The sequence below is a fragment of the Pogona vitticeps genome, chromosome 2 (assembly GCF_051106095.1).
Source record: "Pogona vitticeps strain Pit_001003342236 chromosome 2, PviZW2.1, whole genome shotgun sequence".
Classification (NCBI taxonomy): Eukaryota; Metazoa; Chordata; class Lepidosauria; order Squamata; family Agamidae; genus Pogona; species Pogona vitticeps.
Genome location: NC_135784.1, coordinates 17,650,212 through 17,673,707, shown reverse-complemented (window position 1 = coordinate 17,673,707; position 23,496 = coordinate 17,650,212). Strand labels below are relative to the sequence as shown.

Here is a 23,496-nt window from a genome sequence, read left to right as displayed (position 1 = left end):
AAGAAATAAAGGGCGCAAAGGGGATCGCCACAGTCTTATATTAATTTTTGCTCCAAAAAACGCATTAGGGCTTATTTCCAGGGGATTTTTTAATGTACAACCATCTTCATTTATTCAGATACAGTCATGCCATCTTCTTCTGGTTGCTGCACAATGGTGGAAGGTGGGCTTTCACTTAACTAGGGCTTATTTTTGGAGTAGGGCTTCTATTACGAGCATCCTGAAAAATCATGCTAGGGCTTATTTTCAGGTTAGGTCTTATTTTAGGGGAAACAAGGTAATTTCATTTATTTGCTCCTGTCTACCTAAGAGAAGCTGTCTGACTAACTCAGCAGTTTAAGTATCTGGCTGTGGAACCAGAGGTTGGGGATTTGATTTCCCCACTGCACCTTCTGGGGGGAGAAGAGCCAGCCTGTGTGACGTTGGGCAAGCTGCGCAGTCCCAGAAATACCGCCAGATGAAGTGAAGGGGAAAGAAACTCTTAAAAGGGCCACCGTAAATCAGAACGGACTTGACGGCTCATATTATTATTGCCATAAAAGGTTATAACTCTTTTTCTATCTCAACAGCCCTGTGAGGTTAGTTAGGGTTATAATGATAGGGATATAACGGGGTGACTTGCTTTTCCAACCCTATGTCTTGCCCGCAGGGGCGGGAATGATCCTGGCAACAAGTGCTCAGTCCCTGCAGCCTCTTCTTTGCGATGGAGTGGAACCAGATCAGGTAGGTGGAAGGATCATTATGAAGAGATGCAGGAAGCACCCAAAAGTGCTCTCCCCCCCAGCTGACTTCCTTCCTTGGCAAGGATGAGTGAGAATTTTGTCTCAGACTTTTAGAATTTTTAAAAATATGCTTTCTTTTTTTTTTTTTTTTTAATCCAGGTGACCTTTGAGGAAGTGGCTGTGCATTTCACTGAAGAGGAATGGGTGCTGCTGGATCCTGACCAGAGAGCTCTGCATAAGGAAGTCATGGAAGAGAATCATCGGCTCTTGGCTTCACTTGGTAAGATCCCTCTTTCTCTCAGTGGTGATTCCATTTCTATACAAATGCCATGGTAAATGCAATAACAGCCAAGCCCTGATATGGGATTCGTTTATTTTACTTATAGTCATTAGAGACCCCCCCCACATGCACACCGGCCAATAAACAAGGTTCCTAGAAAAGCATGTATGATAGATAAGAAATTCAAAATGCAAATAATGAACCAATGACTAAAGGCGACCCATAATAAATACCAGATCAAATCAATAGTGACAAATAAAATCACTGCTTATAGCAAGTGAAACTAAAATTAAGCAAAAGCAAGGTAAAATATTAATTAATTAATGACTGACTGACTGACTGACTGACGACTTAATTAATTAATTAATTAATTAATTAATTAATTAATTAATTAAGTCGTCAGTCAGTCAGTCAGTCAGTCAGTCAGTCAGTTAGTTGTGGGTTTTTTGGGCTCTTTGGCCGTGTTCTGAAGGTTGTTCTTCCTGACGTTTCGCCAGTCTCTGTGGCTGGGATCTTCAGAGCACAGAGTGCTGTCCTCTGAAGATGCCGGCCACAGAGACTGGTGAAACGTTAGGAAGAACAATCTTCAGAACACGGCCAAAGAGCCCAAAAACCCCACAGCAACCATTAGATCCCGGCCGTGAAAGCCTTCACGAATATTTATTTATTTATTTATTGCACTTATATGCCGCCCATCTAGACATTGTTACTCTGGGCAGCTTACAACAGACAAGATAAAACAGTTAATATATAATAACAGTTTTACAGCAACATACAATGATAACAATAGTTCAAGATGGGAAGAAAATAAATTAAGTAGTGCCTGGAGGGAAGGCCTGTCTGAATAACCAGGTCTTAAGTTGGTTTTTAAAAATGCCCAGCGAGGGGGCCAAATAGATCTCAGAAGGGAGTTTGTTCCAAAGAGAAGGAGCCACTGCCAAGAAGGCCCGGTGTCTTGTTTTTTCTTTCCGGACCTCCCTTGGCGTTAGGCTCCTCAGTCGCCCCTTTCAGACTGGATCAAGTGGTATGGGTAGATATAGGTGGGAGGAGGCATTCCACCAAGTATCGAGGTCCTAAACCGTTTTGTATGTTATCATTAAAACTTTGAAATCAACACGGAAGCGTATGGGCAACCAATGCAAGGCGGGCAGAGTGGGAGTGATATGTTGGTGTTTCCTCATGCCACTGAGAAGTCTGGCCACTGCATTCTGCATCATTTGGAGCTTCCGCATCAATCTCAAAGGTAGCCCCATGTAGAGCACATTACAGTGGCCTAATCTCGAGATTACGAGTCCGTGGACCAAATTCTAGTACAGTACCAAATTCTAAAGCAAAAAATAAACTCCCCATGCTATTAAAATACCATGCTGAATAAGACAGTTTTCACCTGGGCCCTGAAAGACCATAATCAATGCATCTAGCATGCATCAAGATAAATGGGTACTCAGTGTTACTTTTTCCGTCAAGTATTTCTCTCTCCCCCCCCCCCTCGAGTATCTTGGTATAGTCTTTTCAATCCAGTTTTTAATATACTTGTTCTCTTTCCCCACAGGTGACTGGAAGGAAAGAAGTATATGCACCAAGTGTGGGAAGTGTTTTACGCCCAAACTGGGCCTTCCCAGGCAGCAGAGAACTCACGCAGAAGGAGAACATCATGCCAGAAACAACTCATACAGGGGCAACGTCTGTTGGAAATGTTTTGCCCCAAAGAGGATGCTCACACTTCACAGGGGGGATCACCGTGGAAAGAGAAACTTCCGAGGTGAACGGATGGGGAAACCTGTTCCTTTCAAGGCATACCCTTTGCGCCACCAAAGAGTCTGCAGCAGAGAGAACCTACACAAATGCCAGGAGTGTGGGAAATGTTTTGCTCTGAAGTCACACCTTGTGAAACATCGAAGCGTCCATACAGCTGAGAAATCCACCCAATACCAGGAGTATGAGAAGTGTTTCCCCCAGAATTCAGACGTGTTGACTCACCGGAAAGACAGTGCAGAAGAGAAACCATACAAACACCAGATGTGGGAGAAATGCTTTGCTCTTAATTCACAATCTGTGGACCATCAGAGAGTACACATAGGAGAGAAGCCCAGTAAATGCCAAGAGTACGATAAGTGTGTTTCCCGGAAAACAAGCCTACTGACTGAACAGAGAACACCAGAGGAGAAACCCTACAAATGCCAGGAATGTGAGAAGTGTTTTGCTTATAACTCCCAGCTTGTGGACCATAAGAGAACCCACAAAGGAGAAAAAAATAACAAGCTCCAGGAATATGAGGGTTTTCCTCAGAATTCAGATCTACCGATTCACCAGAACCTCCACACAGGTGAGAAACCCTATAGATGCCGTGAGTGTGAGAAGTGTTTTGCTTGTAATTCACAACTTGTGGATCATGAGAGAGTCCACACGGGAGAGAAAGAATACAAATGTCAAGACTGTGGGGAATGTTTTGCTCATGAATCAGACTTTATAAGGCATCAGGCAGTCCACACAGGACAGGAACTAGACAGGCGTCAGGAGTATGAGAAATATTTTCCTCAGAATTCAAGTTTGCTGACTCACCAGAGAATCCACACAGGAGAGAAAGTATACAAATCCCAAGTGTATGAGGAATACTTTACCCTGAATTCAGACTTACTAACTCACCAGAGAGTACACACAAGTGAGAAACCATATAGCTGTCATGAGTATGACAAGTATTTTGCTTATAATTCACAGCTTCTGGACCCTCAATTTACTCCCACAGGAGGGAATCCATACAGATGTCAGGAATATGAGAAATGCTTTCCTCAGAATTCAGATGGATTGACTTATCAGAGAGTCCATGAAGAAGAGAAACCATACAAATACCAGGAGTATGAGAAATATTTCCCACAGAATATAGATTTACTTTCTCACCAGAGAATTTGCATAGGAGAGAAACCATACAAGTGGCAGGTATATGAGGGATTTTTCCAACAGAATTCAGACCTGTTGGCTCTTCAGAGAATCCACACAGGAGAGAAAACATATGAATGCCGTGAGTATCCGGAATTTCTGAATCAGGGTTCAGACCTACTGACTCACCGAACAGTCCGCGTAGGTGAGAAACCTTACAAGTGGCAAGAATATGAGGATTTTTTAAATCAGAATTCTGACCTGTTGACTCACCAGAGAGTTCATGCAGGAGAGAAACCACATAAATGGCAGGAGTATGAGGAATGTTTCCCCCGGAGTTCAGGTCTACTTGTTCAGCAAAGAGTCTACACAAGTGAGAAACTATATGAATGTCATGAGTTTGAGGGCCATTTTCCCAAGAATTCAGACCTACTGGCTCACCAGAGAATCCACACAGGAGAGAAACCATACAGATGTGAGGTGTGTGAAAAATGTTTTGCTTATAGTTCACAGCTTATGGACCATCAGAGAGTCCACACTAGAGAGAACCAATACGATTGCCAGCAATATGAAGCTTGTTTTTCCCAGCACTCAGACTCACTGACTCACCAGAGTGTCCGTATAGGAGATAAACCATATATGTGTCAAGAGTGTGGGAAAAGCTTTGCTTGCAATTCGGCACTTTCACGGCACCACAGGGTTCACACCGGAGAGAAACCATACAAATGCCAGGACTGTGGGAAATGTTTTGCTCACAATTCACACCTTGTGACTCATCAGAGATTCCACACCGGAGAGAAGCCATACAAATGCCAGGAGTGTGGGAAATGTTTTGCCCGCAGTTCAGACCTTGTAACTCATCAGAGATTCCATACGGGGGAGAAACCGTACAAATGCAAAGAGTGTGGGAAATGCTTTGCTCGCAGTTCACATCTTGTAACTCACCAGAGATTCCACACAGGTGAAAAACCCTACAAATGCCAGGTGTGTGGAAAATGTTTTGCTTGTAGTTCATCCCTTTTGAAGCATGAGAGAGTCCACACAGGAGAGAAACCATACAAATGCCTGGAATGTGGGAAGGGGTTTGCTCACAATTCACATCTTGTGACTCATCAGAGAATTCACACAGGAGAGAAGCCATACCAATGCCTGGAATGTGGGAAATATTTTGCTCGCAGTTCATACCTTGTAATTCATCAGAGAGTCCACACGGGAGAGAAACCGTACCAGTGCCAGGAGTGTGGGAAATGTTTTGCTCGCAATTCACATCTCGTGGCTCATCAGAGTTTCCACACGGGAGAGAAACCCTACAAATGCCAGGGGTGCGGGAAATGTTTTGCTTGTAGTTCAGCTCTTTTGAGGCATGAAAGAGTCCACACAGGAGAGAAGCCGTTCAAATGCCAGGAGTGTGGGAAATGTTTTGCTCACAATTCACACCTTGCCAATCATCAGAGAGGCCATATTGCACAGAAACCATATAAATGCTAGTACTGTAGTTTTTCAATCACTTTGGTCACAAATCACACCTTGCGACTCATCAGAGTCAAGCACATGAAAAATATTTTCCTTAGAATTCACAGCTTCTTAATTATCTAATAGGACATACAGGAGTAGTTTTAGTAATCTTACAATGGAAGAGCAGTGATAAACAAGTAATACAGTGTAAAAATATACAACAAACTACCAAGGATATATCATGCAATACAGTAATATGAATGAATGCATGAATTGCTAGTCACCAGGAATAGAATCCACTCTGCCGGCAAAAAATGTAGGGGGTCATAGCAGACGCCCAACATTTGTCCATATTGCTAATAAAGGTAAAGGTAAAGGTTCCCCTTGACAATTTTTGTCCAGTCGTGTTTTACTCTAGGGGGCGGTGCTCATCCCCGTTTCCAAGCCATAGAGCCAGCGTTTTTGCCCGAAGACAATCTTCCGTGGTCACATGGCCAGTGCGACTTAGACACGGAATGCTGTTACCTTCCCACCGAGGTGGTCCCTATTTATCTGCTCGCATTTGCATGCTTTCGAACCGCTAGGTTGGCGGGAGCTGGGACAAGTGACAGGAGCTCACTCCGTCTCCGTCGCGTGGATTCGATCATACGACTGCTGGTCTTCTGACCCTGCAGCACAGGCTTCTGTGGTTTAGCCCACAGTGCCACCACGTCCCTTGTATTATTGCTAATCCTAGGTTCTAAACAGAAAGGAGAATTTGTCTGATCTGTCTGTGGATTTCTGGAGACAAATAGAAGAAAGTGGTGACAAAGGTACAGTAGGTGAAATGATTTAAGAGGGACATAGGTGTTCTTGATCTCTGTATCCCAGGGTATCTCCCCCCAAGGAGAATGAAAGGTAAAACATGATGTCCCATCAAGTCACCTCTGACTTATGGCAACCCTATGAATGAGTGCTTTCCAAAATGTCCTGTCCTCAACTGCCCTGCTTAGCTCTTGTAAACTCAAGCCTGTGGCTTCCTATAGGGAATTATCCCTCTTCATCCTTTCCTGCTGCCTTCCACCTTTCCCAGCATTATTGTCTCTTCCAGAGAATCCTGCCTTCTGATGATGTGCCCAAAGCAAGACAACTTCAGCTTTAGCATTTTTACCTCCTCATATAGTTCAGGCTTAATTTGATCAAGGACCCATTTGTTTGTGGTTTCTGGCAGTCCAGGATATCTGCATCGCTCTCCTCCAGTGCTATATTTCAGATGAACCATTTTTTTCCTCTCGGCTTTCTTTACTTTAAAATCATGCTGTTTGTTGTTTTAGTCGTTTAGTCGTGTCCGACTCTTCGTGACCCCATGGACCAGAGCACGCCAGGCCCTCCTGTCTTCTACTGCCTCCTGGAGTTGTGTCAGGTTCATGTTGGTTGCTTCGCAGACACTGTCCAGCCATCTCATCCTTGGTCGTCCCCTTCTCCTCTTGCCATCACACCTTCCTAACATCAAGGTTTTTTCCAAGGACTCTTTTCTTCTCATGAGATGGCCAAAGTACTGGAGCCTCAGCTTCAGGATCTGTCCTTCAAGTGAGCATTCAGGGTTGATTTCCTTTAGAACTGATAGGTTTGTTCTCTTTGCAGTCCAGGGGATTCTCAAGAGCCTCCTCCAGCACCACAATTCAAAGGCATCAATTCTTCGGCGGTCTGCTTTCTTTATGGTCCAGCTCTCACTTCCATACATCACGACAGGAAAAACCATAGCTTTGACTATTCGGACTTTTGTTGGCAAGGTGATGTCTCTGCTTTTCAAGATGCTGTCAAGATTTGTCATCGCTTTTCTCCCAAGAAGAAGGCGCCTTTTAATTTCAGGGCTGCTGTCTCCATCTGAAGTAATCATGGAGCCCAGGAAGATAAAATTTGACACTGCCTCCATATCTTCCCCTTCTATTTCCCAGGAGGTGATGGGACCAGTGGCCATGATCTTAGTTTTTTTGATGTTGAGTTTCAGACCGTTTTTTGCACTCTCCTCTTTCACTCTCATTACAAGGTTCTTTAATTCCTCCTCACTTTCTGCCATCAGAGTGGTATCATCTGCATATCGGAGGTTGTTGATATTTCTTCCGGCAATCTTAATTCCGGCTTGGGTTTCTTCCAGTCCAGCCTTCCGCATGATGTATTCTGCATATAAGTTAAATAAGCTGGGGGACAATAGACAGCCTTGCCGTACTCCTTTCCCAATTTTGAACCACTCAGTTGTTCCATGACCAGTTCTAACTGTTGCTTCCTGTCCCACATATAGGTTTCTCAGGAGACAGATAAAGTGGTCAGGCACTCCCATTTCTTTAAGAACTTGCCATAGTTTGCTGTGGTCCACACAGTCAAAGGCTTTCGCATAGTCAATGAAGCAGAAGTAGATATTTTTCTGGAACTCTCTGGCTTTCTCCATAATCCAGCGCAAGTTAGCAATTTGGTCTCGAGTTCCTCTGCCTCTTCGGAATCCAGCTTGTACTTCTGGGAGTTCTCGGTCCACATACTGCTGAAGCCTACCTTGTAGGATTTTGAGCATAACCTTGCTAGCGTGCGAAATGAGTGCAATTGTACGGTAGTTGGAGCATTCTTTGGCACTGCCTTTCTTTGGGATTGGGATGTAGACTGATCTTTTCCAATCCTCTGGCCACTGTTGAGTTTTCCAAACTTGCTGGCATATTGAATGTAGCACCTTAACAGCATCATCTTTCAAGATTTTAAATAGTTCAACTGGAATGCCATCACCTCCACTGGCCTTGTTGTTAGCCAGGCTTTCTAAGGCCCACTTGACTTCGCTCTCCAGGATGTCTGGCTCAAGGTCAGCAACTACATTGTCTGGGTTGTCCGGGATATCCAAATCTTTCTGATATAATTCCTCTGTGTATTCTTGCCACCTCTTCTTGACGTCTTCTGCTTCTGTTAGGTCCCTCCCATTTTTGTCTTTTATCATGTTCATCTTTGCGCAAAATGTTCCTCTAATATGTCCAATTTTCCTGAACAGATCTCTGGTCTTTCCTTTTCTGTTATCTTCCTCTATTTCTTTGCATTGTTCATTTAAGAAGGCCCTCTTGTCTCTCCTTGCTATTCTTTGGAAGTCTGCATTCAAGTTTCTGTAATTTTCCCTATCTCCCTTGCATTTTGCTTCCCTTCTCCTCTCTGCTATTTCTAAGGCCTCGTTGGACAGCCACTTTGCTTTCTTGCATTTCCTTTTCTTTGGGATGGTTTTTGTTGCTGCCTCCTGGATAATGTTACGAGCCTCTATCCAAAGTTCTTCAGGCACTCTGTCCACCAAATCTAGTTCCTTAAATCTGTTCTTTACTTCCACTGTGTATTCATAAGGGATTTGGTTTAGATTATACCTGAGTGGCCCAGTGGTTTTTCCTAATCTCTTCAGTCTAAGCTTGAATTTTGCTATGAGAAGCTGATGATCAGAACCGCAGTCAGCTCCAGGTCTTGTTTTTGCTGACTGTATAGAGCTTCTCCATCTTTGGCTGCCGAGAATATAATCAATCTGATTTCGATATTGCCCATCTGGTGATTTCCATGTATAGAGTCGCCTCTTGTGTTGTTGGAAAAGAGTGTTTGTGATGACCAGCTTATTCTCTTGACAAAACTCTATTAGCCTTTGTCCTGCTTCGTTCTGAACTCCAAGGCCAAACTTCCCTGTTGTTCCTTTTATCTCTTGGCTCCCTACTTTAGCATTCCAGTCCCCTAGAATGAGAAGAACATCTTTCTTTGGTGTCAGTTCTAGAAGGTGTTGTAAATCTTCATAGAATTGTTCAATTTCGGTCTCCTCAGCAATGCTGGTTGGTGCATAAACTTGGATTATTGTGATGTTGAATGGTCTGCCTTGGATTCGTATTGACATCATTCTATCATTTTTGAGATTGTATCCCATTACAGCTTTTCCCACTCTTTTGTTGACTATGAGGGCTACTCCATTCCTTCTACGGGATTCTTGCCCACAATAGTAGATATGATAATCATCTGAGCTGAATTCGCCCATTCCTGTCCATTTTAGTTCACTGATGCCCAGGATGTCGATGTTTATTCTTGCCATCTCCTGTTTGACCACCTCCAGCTTCCCAAGGTTCATAGATCTTACATTCCAGGTTCCTATGCAGTATTTTTCTTTGCAGCATTGGATTTTCCTTTCAGCATTGGATTTTCATGCTAGATTTTAATAAATTGATAGCTGAGATATCTTTGGATTTTTATATATGGGCACCTTTAAATATGTTTCTTGGGGCAAAATTCATATGTGTCATGTACATACCTTTGTACATGTTCTTCATTCAGTTCCTCGTTATATACTTTGAAGATATTTCCATAAACTCATACTCTGAATTTTGGAAATTTCCAAAAGTTCCATGGCAGCCTGAAATTATCTGAAGAGTGCAGAGCTTGGATTTAATGAAGGTGAATTTGGGGTTTCCTGATCTCAGCTTATATCCTCAGACCTATTTGCTAACCCATATCAATTTTTTTTTACTTGTTGTGCTTTGGTTAAGCATTTATTTCGACCCATACTCTTTCCAAACAGAATTTAATTGATTCAATGCCCAAAAGAATTTCTTCAGTTAAAGAGCTATATCATATACAGTGGTGCCTCACAAGACGATTGTATTTTGTTCTGCAAGAATCAGTCTTGCGATTCCTATGGGAACCTCGCAAGATGAATGAAAATTATTCGTCTTGCGAGGCATCGGTCTCGAAAAAAAAAGTCTTGGGAAGCATGGTCATGGAAGAAACCATCTTGCGAAGCACCATAGCGATCGCAGAAACCAATCGTCTTGCGGGTTTTTTGTCCTGCGAGGCAATCATCTTGCGAGGTACCACTGTAATGTCATAACCATTTCAATCTGAGCCATTCTCACATGCTAAATTAATATTCTGCTGGCTGGCTGGATCGCTGAGTGGTTGAGGTCTCTGGCTGCGGAGTCCGAGGTTGGAAGTTTGATTCCTTACTGTGCCTCCTGAGAGAAGAGCCAGTCTGTGTGGCCTTGGGCAAGCTGCACAGTTCCAGAAATACTCCTAGAAGAACGGAATGGGAAACTATTTTGACATACTCTCTACCTAAGAAGCCCTGAAAAAAAGATTACCGTAAGTCAGAATTAACTTGACGGCACATGATGAGGATGATGAAGTTAATATTCTCTGGCCACCTAAGAACTGGGGGAGACAGCCTTCTTTATGGAAGGTCTGGACTAACAGGATGATTTTTACTTTGGACCAACCAATTTGTTACGACAATGAGTTTCTGTTGCATGGTAGACTGAGGGCGAGGTATGGTTGGCCAACAGCAGCTCCACAGCAGCATTTACCATTGTGGCATTTTCTGGTATCTAAATATGCTTTGGGGAGTCCCTTGCATTTGGAAACTCTATCAAGACAAATGTTTACAGATGCCTGCTGTCAGTTACTTAACACCAGAGGAAGGAAATGATAAATCACTTCTGAGCACTCCCTAGAAAACCCTGAAAATGGTTGCCATAAGTCAGAATTGAACCGACAGCCTGCAGGTATTATTATTTATTTGCAAATACCATATACACGGTTTCACAAATGAATGGAGGAAGAAATTAGATCACCCTCTCTTGCCTAGTCAATGGAAGGTGGCCTTACCTTCCCAATCTGCTGTATTCAAGGATCTTAAACTGCAATATATTTATTTAAAGAAAATCGTATTTAGGATATTGTGGACCGCACTAGGACTTTTTAAAGCAAAGATCTGAATATATAATCCCTATTGTAGATGCTGCAACTCCTCTGATGAATCTGTTAAACACGTACTCTCCAGTCACATCCAGTCATAAGTCATTTGTGCAAAGAAAGTTGTGTCTCATAGTGATTTTAATGGGTTCATTTCCTTCCTTTTATTGACACTGATTTGCTTTAAAATTACCTACCAGTTTCCTGGAGGTTAAACACTAGCCAGTGAATGTGGAATTCTTCCATGCCTTGAGTGTGATTAAGAGACTTCTACAGTACTATATTGAAAAAATTAATGCCTACCTCCTGTCATTCAGCGGACTGAGGATCCTGCAACTTTTATGAATATATGAACTTACAGCATACAGGCAATGACTATGCAGCATTGGCATATTTTTAGACATTTGGAACTCTTTTCTTAAAACTTACCTAAAGATCATTTTCATATTGTCCTTGTACCTTATATTTCCATCATATGTCCTTTTCTGCTTCTTTCTGTTCTGTTTTTAACATAATAAATTTTTTTAAAGAAAAAGATTGCAGAATCAAATGAGGTTTTTTTTTGGTGCGAAATTATTTTTCTAAAAATAAGGGAAAGCCAATACTAAAAATCTCTATTACTGTAAAAAGCAAAGTTAAGGATGTCTTCATGTGGCTTGAGCTCCACAAAGCTAGGAAACTGGAAACTAAGCTTGGTGGCTTCAGAAATGATCAGGAATGATGTGGTACCATGTGCAAGGTCCAATGCACACATGTACTGCCATCTCTTTGAGGCTCAACTCCATAGAGGGAAGTGCCTGGGATCATAAAAGATCTCTGATCCTGTCCTGGTCCTGCAGTCGAGACCCATAGTTGCTGGCCTTTGTCCTACCTAGACAACTCCTCTCGCCAGTGGGCCCATAGCTTGCACTGCCATTCTCTGCCGTCAGTCTCCTGGGGTGGTTCCTCATTATGTCTAATGGTAGGGCGTGTTCAGCTGTATGCTCTAGGGCAGGGGTCTCCAACCTTGGGTCCCCAGATGTTCTTGGACTACAACTCCCAAAAGCCTTCACCACTAGCGGTGCTGGCCAGGATTATCTGGAAGTTGTAGTCCAAGAACATCTGAGGACCCAAGATGCTGCTCTGTTTTGTCCCCCTCTTACTTCTGAAAGAGTGCAGGATTTACCCAGCTGGATCCACATCCATAAACTGCATCTTCCCTGAGGTTGGAGCCACAGAGACAAGAGCAAACGTTCTACTGTCCTAGGGGAGATTTTTAGAATAGCGCATCTCACTTTTCTAGGGGCTCTGCTAGATAAATCAGGATTTCTGCTGGGGGGTGGGGAGGAAATCAGGAGCCACCATCTCTGCTGATGTGGCTGCTATGGCCACGGCTGCCACCACCACCACATCACCCACCTGCTTCTTGTTGCTGGCATCCTGCATGCCTCGAGTAAAAGGTAGAGGTTCCCCTTGACATTTTAGTCAGTCGTGTTCGACTCTAGGGGGCGGTGCTCATCCCCGTTTCCAAGCCGTAGAGCCAGCATTTGTCCGAAGACAATCTTCCGTGGTCACATGGCCAGTGCGAACTAGACACGGAACACTGTTACCTTCCCACCGAGGTGGTCCCTATTTATCTACTCGCATTTGCGTGCTTTTGAACTGCTAGGTTGGCGAGGAGCTGGGACAAAGCAACGGGAGCTCACTCTGTCGCGTGGATTCGATTTTACGACTGCTGGTCTTCTGACCCTGCAGCACACAAAGGCTTCTGCGGTTTAGCCCACAGCGCCACCACGTCCCATGGCATGCCTCGAGTAGCTGTGCGCTTTTTGCTCACTGGTTTCATTCCAGTGTGTTTGCCTTTCCCTCTGTCTCCCTCTCTGTCCTTACCAATCGGGAGGAAACCACCAGGCAACGCAAAGTTGAGTGCTTAGATTTCAAGAGAGGAAGAGGTGGAACGGGGAAGATGATTTGGATCCCTGCCTTGAGCAGGGAGTTGGACTCGATGGCCTGATAGGCCCCTTCCATCTCCATTATTTTATGATCCTGCACCCTCCCTTCCTCCCTGTAGATGGGGTATGCACTGTAATCATCATTTCTCCCCCACACACCCTTTTGGATGCAGGCAGATGGGTTAGTGCTTTCCATGTTTTCTTTACAAACAAATGGTTTGGGCCAAGAAGGTAAGCGTGAAATTCTACCCCAGAAAAAAACTGGTCAGAAAGGGGCAGAAACTCAGAAAATAAAATTATTTACATATTGAAATACGAAAAAACCTTTGGAGGGGGAGGTGTCTGTTAAGGTAAATCCTTTAATATTAATAATCATGGGCTGTCAACTCAATTCTGACCTACGGTAACCCTTTTCAGGGTTTTCCAAGTACTCAGAAGTGGTTTATCCTTCCCTTTTTCTGGGGGTATTTCTGAGACTGTGCAGCTGGCCCAAGGCCACCCAGGTTGCCTCGACTTTCAGGAGGCGCATCAAACTCTCAACCTCTGGTTCCAAAGCCAGAGACCGAACTCGCCAAGCTATCCAGCCACAGGGAGCTTCAAAGTCCAACTTGGAAGAGTCATTCAAGAGTCTTCACATTTGCACAAGCAGACGTGCAAGACAAGCAGCTGTAAAAGCTGAAGACTCCAAAATGAAATACGAAGGTGGTCCTTCCTGGCAGATTCTGCTTTTTTTAGCAGCTTTCTCCTTTCGCCACCATCACTGACCAAACACACAGACAGAAGCTATAAGGCTGCTCAACCATGGACTCAGGCAGCAGATTGGATGGATTTATGGATTTTCATTAATGAGCCATTAATCTTTTTTGTTCATGGCAGGAGCCACCCAGTGGCGCTTCTGGGGGTTGGAAGGATCAGCCTACAGGATGGCATTGATGCTCAGGGCATGCCCGAGTGTGCTCCCAGTCCTCACAACCTTTGGGGGCGGGCTCCTTCTAGGGCCCCTGGACTGTTCAGGGTAGGACCTTTTGGATCACTATGAGCTTGACAGGACAGATTACCTTGGGTCCCCAGATGTTCTTGGACTACCACTCCCAGTCAGCAGAGCTAGTGGTGAAGGCTTCTGGGAGTGGTAGTTCAAGAACATCTGGAGACCCAAGGTTGGGAACAATTGCTTTTGTTGTTGTTCTTTAGTTGTTTTGTCCGACTCTTCATGGCCCCATGGACCAGAGCACACCAGGCCCTGCTGTCTTCAATTGCCTCCCGGAGTTGGGTCAAATTCATGTTGGTCGCTTCGATGATGACACTGTCCAACCATCTCGTCCTCTGTCGTCCCCTTCTCCTCTTGCCTTCACACTTTCCTAACATCAGGGTCTTTTCCAAGGAGTCTTTTCTTCTCATGAGATGGCCAAAGTATTGGAGCCTCAGCTTCAGGATCTGTCCTTCTAGTGAGCACTCAGGGTTGATTTCCTTCAGAATGGATAAGTTTGTTCTCCTTGCAGTCCAGGGGACTCTCAAGAGTCTCCTCCAGCACCACAATTCAAAGACATCAGTTCTTCAGCGGTCAGCCTTCTTTATGGTCCAGCTCTCACTTGCATACATTGCTACTGGAATGATGTCTCTGCTTTTTAAGATGCTGTCTAGGTTTGTCATCGCTTTCCTCCCAAGAAGCTGCTGTCTCCATCTGCAGTGATCAGGGAGCCCAAGAAGGTAAAATCTGTCACTTCCGTATCTTCCCCTTCTATTTCCCCGGAGGTGGCCATGATCTTCTTCTTCTTCTTCTTTTTTTTTTTTTTTGATGTTGAGCTTCAGACCATTTTATTTGCACTCTCCTCTTCAACCCTCATTATGAGGTACTTTAATTCCTCCTCACTTTCTGCCATCAGAGTGGTATCATCTGCATATTGGAGGTTGTTGATATTTCCTTCGGCAATCTTGATTCCGGTTTGGGATTCCTCCACTCCACTGCTATAAATATCTCATATCCCTTGGAAATACGGTCACCCTAAGTTGGATCTGACTTGAGGGCATGTTGTAGAGGAGATGATGTTGGTTAGGAACTGACAGAACATGTAAGGGTTAAGTGCACTGAGTTGGGTTGCCTAGAAGGGAAAGGGAACGTGGGGAGGGGGTGTAATGTGTCTGTCTCAAGCGCAGGCCTCCCAAGAAGGCTGTTCGCGTCTCCCTCTGTTTTCTTCCAAAACTGGGCTTTCTCTCCTCTCAGGTCTGCTTCTCCCCTTTTGGGATCTGGGGAGCCCCATCCCCCTAAATTGTGCCTGGGGGTGGCGGTGAGTCTGTCCAGGATTGGAGGGGAGGATTTGGGGAACTGGGGAGCCAGGAAAGGGGGGTAACGGGTGTAGGAGGGGAAGGACCCCCAAACTCCAAGCCCAGCTAAGGGGAGAGACACGCAGGAGAGAAAGCTGGGGCTCCTTGGAAAGAAAGGGGGGTCCCATCGCCACCTTGTTAATTAGCTGCTAACCTGCCCCCCAAGTGGCTTCTGACTTAAAGCCATCTAACCTGTTAACGTGGTCTTCCCCCCCACCATAGAAAACTAAATGCACCTTTTTTTCTTTTTTTTCTTTAATCTAGTTGTTTCATTAGCAATGGTGTTAATTCTGGAGCCGGCTGTCATTCTGTTTCTTACTGCCCCTGAGGTGGAAGAGAGACTTTTTCATCTCCTGGAAAAGGCTTTTAACAATCTTCAGGCAGGCTTTTAGCAATCATAACTGCATCCCGCTTGTTTGAGTGGAGTTTTTAAAGTTTTCCAATGTTTTAAATCAATCATTGTATTTGAATTGCACCTATAATTTAGTTGTGTGTTGTTTTTTAATCTGTCACTCATTGTATTTTTAAAATAATCATGCGCTATCAAGTCAATTCTATTTTTCTCCAGGCGGAGAATATTTATTTGTTCATCTATTCATTCATTCATTTAATGTATATATTGCCCCATGAATGCAAAAGAATATTGAGAAATGTTTTACTCTCACCTTTTTCTGGGGGCATTTCTGGGACTGTGCAGCTTGCCCAAGGCTATACAGGTTGGCTGTTCTCTCAGGAAGCCCAGTGGAGAATCGAACTCCCAACCTCTGACTTTGCCACCAGAGACCTAAACCACTGAGCTACTTTTTTAACACTGTGAGCAGCCTTGAGTTCCCTTATTGGGAGAAAGGAAGCATAAAAATAGAATGGATGAATGAATGAATGAATGAATGAATGAATGAATGAATGAATGAATGAATGAATGAATGAATGAATGAATGAATGATCTGGACTAGCCAGAAGAAAGGGAGTGGGCTGCGGTATTTAACTGTTTGAGGGAGGGGAGGCAAAATGGCCTGGGCCAGTCAGGATTTGCAGGGATGACCACAGAGATTCAGAAGGAGGAGAATTCCTTCCAGAAGGCTATCATGATCTGACACATTTTGGTGTCGAAAGCACAAGACCAGAATGGCACGTCTCCATTCCGTGTATAAAAGCCCTCTGAACCTTCACCTGACTTCTCACTTCAAGTCTGAGGCTGGGACGGTGTTCTCCATTAGACCTTAGGGCAACAAACTCAATTTCAGGAGCATAGGTAAGGTGGGGAAATCATGGCTTTCCCACACAGCATCTGATGCTTGAGGCAGATGTACTGAATTACACATAGGGTTGGGCCAGCAAGAAGGAGAAAGGCTATTAGTAGCAGTAATGTTGATTATAATTTAGGGGAAGGAAAAAAAGAAAACGAGGCGAGGGGATCTGGCTGTCAGCTTTGAGAATCATAGACTCATGGAGTTGGAAGGGGCCTACAAGGCCATCGAGTCCAACCCCCTCCTTAAAGCAGGAATCCAAATCAAAGCAGACTTGAGAGATGGTGGTAAGTTTTCTCTTGAACGCAGAGCGTTGGAGCCCTCAACACCTCCCAAGGTCATAGGTTCCCTTGTCATACTTCTGTAACAGTTAGGAAGATTTTTTCCTGATATTCAACTGAAATCTGGCTTCCTGTAACTTGAATCCATTGTTGCGTGTCCTCCACTTTGGGATGATCGAGAGCAGATCTTGCCCCTCCTCTGTATGATGATGTTTCAAGTAAAAGGGCTATAATCTCTACCCACCCACCCCTCGGTCTTTTTCCTCAAGGCTAAACATGCCCAGTTCTTTCTGTCTTTCAGGGCTTGGTTTCCAGCCCCTTGGATTGGAAGAATGAAGGAAAACCAGGTCAGCAGTGGGGAGGTTCCTGCATCTTCTCATTTTGAGGAAAATGGAAGGTTTTAGTCCTTATCTCTCTGGAGGAGACTCCGCCCTGAGTCTCTTAACTGCCCTTTGGGCACTGGCCTTTTCTTGCCTGTCACTTTCGGGGCAGGAGCCGGTTGCTCTATGGTGTCTTTTGCATTCGGTTGGCCTTGTATGTATCATTAACAGCCATTAACAGTGAAACATCTTGTCTTCACAGAGCTTGAGTAGACCAACTCGTTGACGGACTCTGCCAGGAGAAGGAAGGAGGTCCTTAAGTTTCATTTGAGCCTTTCTTGGGACACGGAACCAGGATGAGTGAGCAAGACTCAGCTAGCCGTGAAGCAAAAAGAAGCCCCAATACCAGCAAGACTGGAAACAGTGGGGTATCGCTGGATGGAAAGGGTCAGAGGTTTCTGGATGACGATGTTTACTGCTTAGATGTACAGCACCAGCGATTCAGGCGGTTCTCCTACCGGGAGGCGGAGGGACCCCGAGTGGCTTGCACCCGACTCCGCCATCTTTGCCAGCAGTGGCTGAAGCCAGAAAAGCGCACAAAGAGTCAGATCCTGGACCTGGTGATCCTGGAGCAATTCCTGGCCATCCTTCCCCCGGAGATGTCCAGCTGGGTGAGAGAATGTGGAGCGGAGACCAGTTCCCAGGCGGTGGCCCTGGCCGAAGGCTTCCTCCTGAGTCAGGCCGAGGAGAAGAGGCAGGAAGCGCAGCAGGTGAGAGAGAATTTCCTCCCGGTGAGAGGGAAGCAGGGTTAGGAAGCAGATAGGCGGGGTATAAATTAAATAAATAAAATAAATAAATAAATATACCCCAGTAGACATGGGTGAAAATATGCCCTCTTCCCCTATGAGTCTGAGACCGTGAGGGAGAATACCCCCCCAAACCCTCTACCCATTGCTAACAGACAGACAACAACTGTGCTCACAAGTCAGAACTTCATCTTCTACACTTTCTGCCTATCCTTTTTTTTCTTTTCTTTTTCCAAATGCCGTCCTCAACTCCTGTACGTATCAGATCAGAAGCCTCTTAGCCGAAGGTCGGTGGGATTTCCTTGCAGGAGAGAAGGCTCCATTAGACAGGAGACGGGGGACATGCCTAAGAGGGGACCAACGTGATGGCGATGGAGGTGCCCCTTGGAAGGGTAAGGATTCCTGCTGATTCTTTCTCTGAAAGATCCTCGGGTTGCTTTTCCGTTTCCGCAGAACGGAAGTCTCTTATGGCCATCCCTTTCTGTAATTCAGATATGTGTTTTCGTTTTCAACCTTTGAAGACTTTATCTGCATAAAAGAGGCCTTTGGTTTATGGCCTGGTGGTCAAATGAGAGGAGCGTTTGTTTCCAAACGAAACAGAGTAGTGGCTATGTAAAACACAAGTTATGGATGTATTTGGCCTATTTTCTCGATTTTCTTGCCTGAATATAAATGCCTGGATATAAATACAGTAGGATCCCCATATTCATGGGGGGGGGGTCCGGTTCCAAACCCCTTATCTCATGGTGCTGACACCATTAGAATACTGAATGTTATACATGGCATGGTCTCTGGCTTCCTCTCGTGGCCAGCTCTGGTAATGACATCATAGAAATACCATGTTTCTCCGAAAATAAGACAGGGTCTTATATTAATTTTTGCTAAAAAAAAACACACCACGCATTAGGGCTTATTTTCAGGGGATTTTTTTTTTTTAATGTACAATGGACCCTCGACTTACAGACGGCTTCACTTACAGACTGTTCGAGTTACAGACTTCTTTGGCTGCAAAATTTAGGTTCGACTTGCAGCCGGAGAATCGACCTACAGATCGGGAAAAAAACACAAAATGGAAGGAAAATGGCCGTAAGTCGAGGGTCCATTGTACAACCATCTACATTTAACCAAATACAAATCATGTCATCTTCTATTTGCTGCACAATGGTGGAGGGCGGGGTTTCATTTAACTAGGGCTTATTTTTAAGGTAGGGCTTATATTATGAGCACCCTGAAAAATCATACTAGGGCTTATTTTCAGGTTAGGTCTTATTTTCACAGAAACCGGGTACAGTGGTGCCTCGCTTAATGGGGATTATCCATTCCAGGAAAATCGCTGTTAAGCGAAAACGTCATAAAGCGAAAATAAAAAGCCCATTGAAACGCATTGAAAACCGTTCAGTGCGTTCCAATGGGCTAAAAACTCACCGTCCAGTGAAGATCCTCCATACGGTGGCCATTTTCAGTGCCTGTAGAGCGATGAGTCTGTCCCTAAACACAGCGGGGAGCCATTTTAATCACCCAGCAGCCATTTTGAAAACCCGATGATCAGCTGTGAAGATCGCCGTAATATGAAGAATTGTTTCCTGAAGCAGGGAACCGATCATCGCAAAGTGAAATCCCCCCATTTAGACCATCGTTTTGCGATCGCAAAAGCGATTGCAAAAATGTCGTCGTGAAGCGGATTTGTCATAATGCGGGGTAATCATAAAGTGGGGCATGACTGTATATTTCTCTAGCAAATACTATATAGCATGATCTCTGGCGCCTTCTGTTGGCCCACTCTGGTACCTTAATTGTTAAAAATATATATATTGGGCAATTTATTTATTTTAAAAATATTTTCAGACCATGGATAAGTGAATCAGCGGATACTGATCCGTGGATAAAAGTGTCCTGCCATATTACAAATGACTTTTATATCCCTTATTTACTCCAAGTACATGCTCAGTGCCTCAAGGCTTCTTTTCTTCCCATTCTATCCTCACAGCCAGAACTGTATGTGGTAGGTGAGCCTCAAAATGAGGGACTTACTCCAGGTCGTTGAGGCAGTTTCCATGGCTCACTGCAGACAAGGACCTCCCAAATGTTAACCCAAGACTTTGACCAATCCCCCTCATGCTCTGATGATGCAGTTCTGTCTCTCTCACTGGGATCTGAGCCCTATAAAAGAGCTGTGTTCCAATCTGTGCTTGTAGGCTCCTGACTTCAGCCACTGAGGCAAGATGATGGGAATGGCTTTGTGTCTCCTGCAGGGGCTGGAACAATGGCTGGGACAAGCAATCCGCTGGCTCTCCTTCTTTGCGATCGGGAGGAATCGGATCAGGTAGGCATTGCTGGGAAGATCATTTCCTTGTGTTTTCTCTTGGGACAAGAAAAGGGACCTAATGGAGCCAGACAGTGGCATCTGGATGCTTCTTGTTGACCTTTTTATTTAAATCCTTTTTCTTGTTTACATTTAAAAAAAAAAAGGCCCAAAAGGCCATTTCTGGCCCTGGGCTCGGTTCCAAGGGAGGCAAATTTCTCTCTTTCAATCCCTCAAGATCCCTTCCCTCCATGACTTATGGGGAAGCCTACAAACTGGACCTGAAGGCAATCGTTCTCTCCTTCTTGCCGGTGATCCCAAGGAAGTGGGATTCGAAGGGATGTGATCTTGGTCCTCGAGGGAGTGTGGGGTCCCCCACGAGCTTCCCATGGGGAGACTGAATTCCAGCCCCAGAAGTTGAAATCCTGCAGGTCTAAGCCCAGCCGCCTCCTCTTAATTAGGCTTTTGGATGAACAGATTCTAGGAGCAGTGAGCAGGAAATGTTTTCTTTTTTCTCTCCAGGGTCCAGTGACCTTTGAGGAGGTGGCAGTCAATTTCACCCGAGAAGAATGGGCCCTGCTGGATCCGGACCAGAGATCCCTCCACAGGGACGTCATGGTGGAGAACCGTCAGATGCTGGCTTCTCTCAGTAAGGCCTCCCTCTCTCTGAATAAAAATTCCCACAATAAAAATTCAGGCTGTTCCTTGGTCATTAGAAGAACGTCTCCCGCTGCTTTCATTCGGGTCAGATCTTTTCCATCCATGGGGTACATCATTTGGTTTTCTAAGCCACTGGGAACCCCAGATATCTTTGTATCCAACTTCGGTGGATGTTGAAAAGTAGCGTGGCTTACAAGTTACAGCTGTTATATCAATGACATTAGCAGCATCCCTGGTTCTGGTTTTAGAAGAGGTGGCCGTGTTAGTTTGTGCAACCTTATTGGGGAAAACCCAAAGAAAAATAATAATAAAAAATGTAAAAGACAGAAAACTTGTGGCACCATAATGACTGCTCTATTTTAATGTGAATTTTTGTGGACATGTCCAGACATAGGAGGTAAAATATAGAGTTACATGGTAAAAAATGCAATTCTGGCTTGCACGTGTGAAATGCAACCATACGCCACTGTATCTTAGAGCCTTTTCCCCTTCTAGAGGATTCTTGCTCTCACACTCAGTGTTTCTGTGCCTGTTTCAGCAGATCAGCAAAGTGGTATCAGCGGAGACTCTGCCAAATGCACCATGAGAGGGAAACATTTTGCCGAACAGATGGCACTCATACTCCACGAGAGGGTCCACGCTGGGAGCCCACGTGCAAGAAGCAAAGCATCTGGGAAAGGTTTGGATTGCAAACCACAACTTGCGAGCCACCCGAGAATCCACACAGGAGAGAAACCCTACAAATGTCAAGAGTGTGGGAAGAGTTTTACTTGCAACGCTAAACTTGCAACTCATCTGAGGGTCCACACAGGGGAGAAACCATACCAATGTCAGGAGTGTGGGAAATCTTTTACCCAGAAGGTAACCCTTCTGAACCATCAGAGAATCCACACAGGGGAGAAACCGTACACATGTCAAGAGTGTGGGAAGAGTTTTGCTCATGAGTCAGACTTTAAGAGGCATCAAAGAGTCCACACCGGGGAGAGACCGTACCAATGTCAGGAGTGTGGGAAACGGTTTGCTCAGAACTCAAACCTTCTGAAACACCAGAGAGTCCACACAGGAGAAAAACCGTACAAATGCCACGAGTGCGGAAAACGTTTTGTGTGCAATTCATATCTTGTTACACACCAGAGAGTCCACACAGGAGAGAAACCATACCAATGCCAGGACTGTGGGAAATGTTTTGCTCGTAGTTCGTACCTAGTGATTCATCAGAGAGCCCACACACGAGAGAAACCATACCAGTGCCAGAAGTGTGGGAAATGTTTTGCTCAAAATTCACACCTTGTAAATCATCAGAGAGGCCACACTGGAGAGAAACCACAGAAACGCTAGCCATTTTCACGTAGGGAAGAATCCATAAAGATGCCAAGCTTGCAAGAAATATTTTTCTTACGGTTCAAGTATTCAGAATTATTTGATGGTCCACACACAGCATTAATAGTTGTAGTACCTGATACTGGTGAAAGTCCAGGACTAAACAAGTAATATGGTATAAAAATGTCCAATAAACTATAAAGAAAATGTAATGCAATACCACAATATGAATGAACGCTTGCATTGCTGGTAACTAGAAACAGAATTCACTATGTTGGCAAATAATGTAGGGGTCATAGCAGTTGTTTAAGTTTGGCCATCTTATCGATAGTGGTCCTAACCAGAAAGGAGCTGAATGGATAGCTCAATGGTTTATGTCTCTGGCTGTAGAGTCAATGGTTGGGAGTTTGATTCTCCCACAGTGCCTCCCATGAGAAGAGCCAGCCAGGGTAGCCTTGGGCAAGCTGCACAGTCCCAGGGCTCCCCCTAGAGGAAGGGAAGGGGAAAACACTTATGAGGACTCTACCTGGAAAACCATGAAAATCTTTCTATCTGTCTGAAGAAGTGGATGTGCCCATGGAAGCTTACATTAAAATATAATAGTTAGTCTTTAAGGCGCCACATGTTTTTGTCTTGTTTCTTTGGATTTTGCCTGATGTGAAAAAAAGAGTCACCCTAAATCAGAACTTACTTGACGGCATATGATTCTGATTCACCAGAAAAATAAATATAGAATTTGTCTGATCTGTCCAGAAAGTTTAGAAGATTACGTAGAAGAAAATGATGACAAAAGTCACACCACAAGAGTTGAAGTAATAAGGTGTGCCTGACGTCTTTCACGGGGGCTCCTGTGTTCCTGATCTGTATCCCAGGGCATCTCCCTTCCAGGGCCCTGCAGAGTAAAACCTTGAAATTGGGTTAAAATGAAAGCTTTGTTGTCTTGAGAAATGTTATTTACAGATTTATTTCGTAAGCTTGGATACTTCCTGATGAGTGCTGGTCATTTACTCTGGACAGTTCACATCAAAAGAATACAAAGTAAAATTATATCATAAACAAACCAAATCATGAAAATAAAAACAAATAATCAGATTGATCAATAAACAAAATAAATAGAAGTTAGATACAGTGGTGCCTCGCTAGACGGTTGCCCCGCTTGATGACGAAATCGCTTTACGATTGTTTTTTTGCGATCGCTGGTTCCAATGGTGCAGGAAAAGCCTCCACAGTGCTCTAAAGCCGGCGTGGGTGG

General features: G+C 44.5%; 1 protein-coding gene across 1 annotated transcript; it reads left to right on the top strand.

Annotated features, from left to right (window-relative positions):
- The first annotated feature begins 296 nt into the window (after positions 1-296).
- LOC110069973 (uncharacterized) lies at positions 297-22,469 on the top strand. Its single transcript, XM_078388205.1, has 4 exons — positions 297-723; positions 882-1,002; positions 2,555-5,340; positions 21,648-22,469. Exons 1-4 carry the CDS (start codon positions 658-660, stop codon positions 22,260-22,262), a joined length of 3,588 nt encoding a protein of 1,195 aa, XP_078244331.1. The 5' UTR covers positions 297-657; the 3' UTR covers positions 22,263-22,469.
- The last annotated feature ends 1,027 nt before the right edge of the window (positions 22,470-23,496 follow it).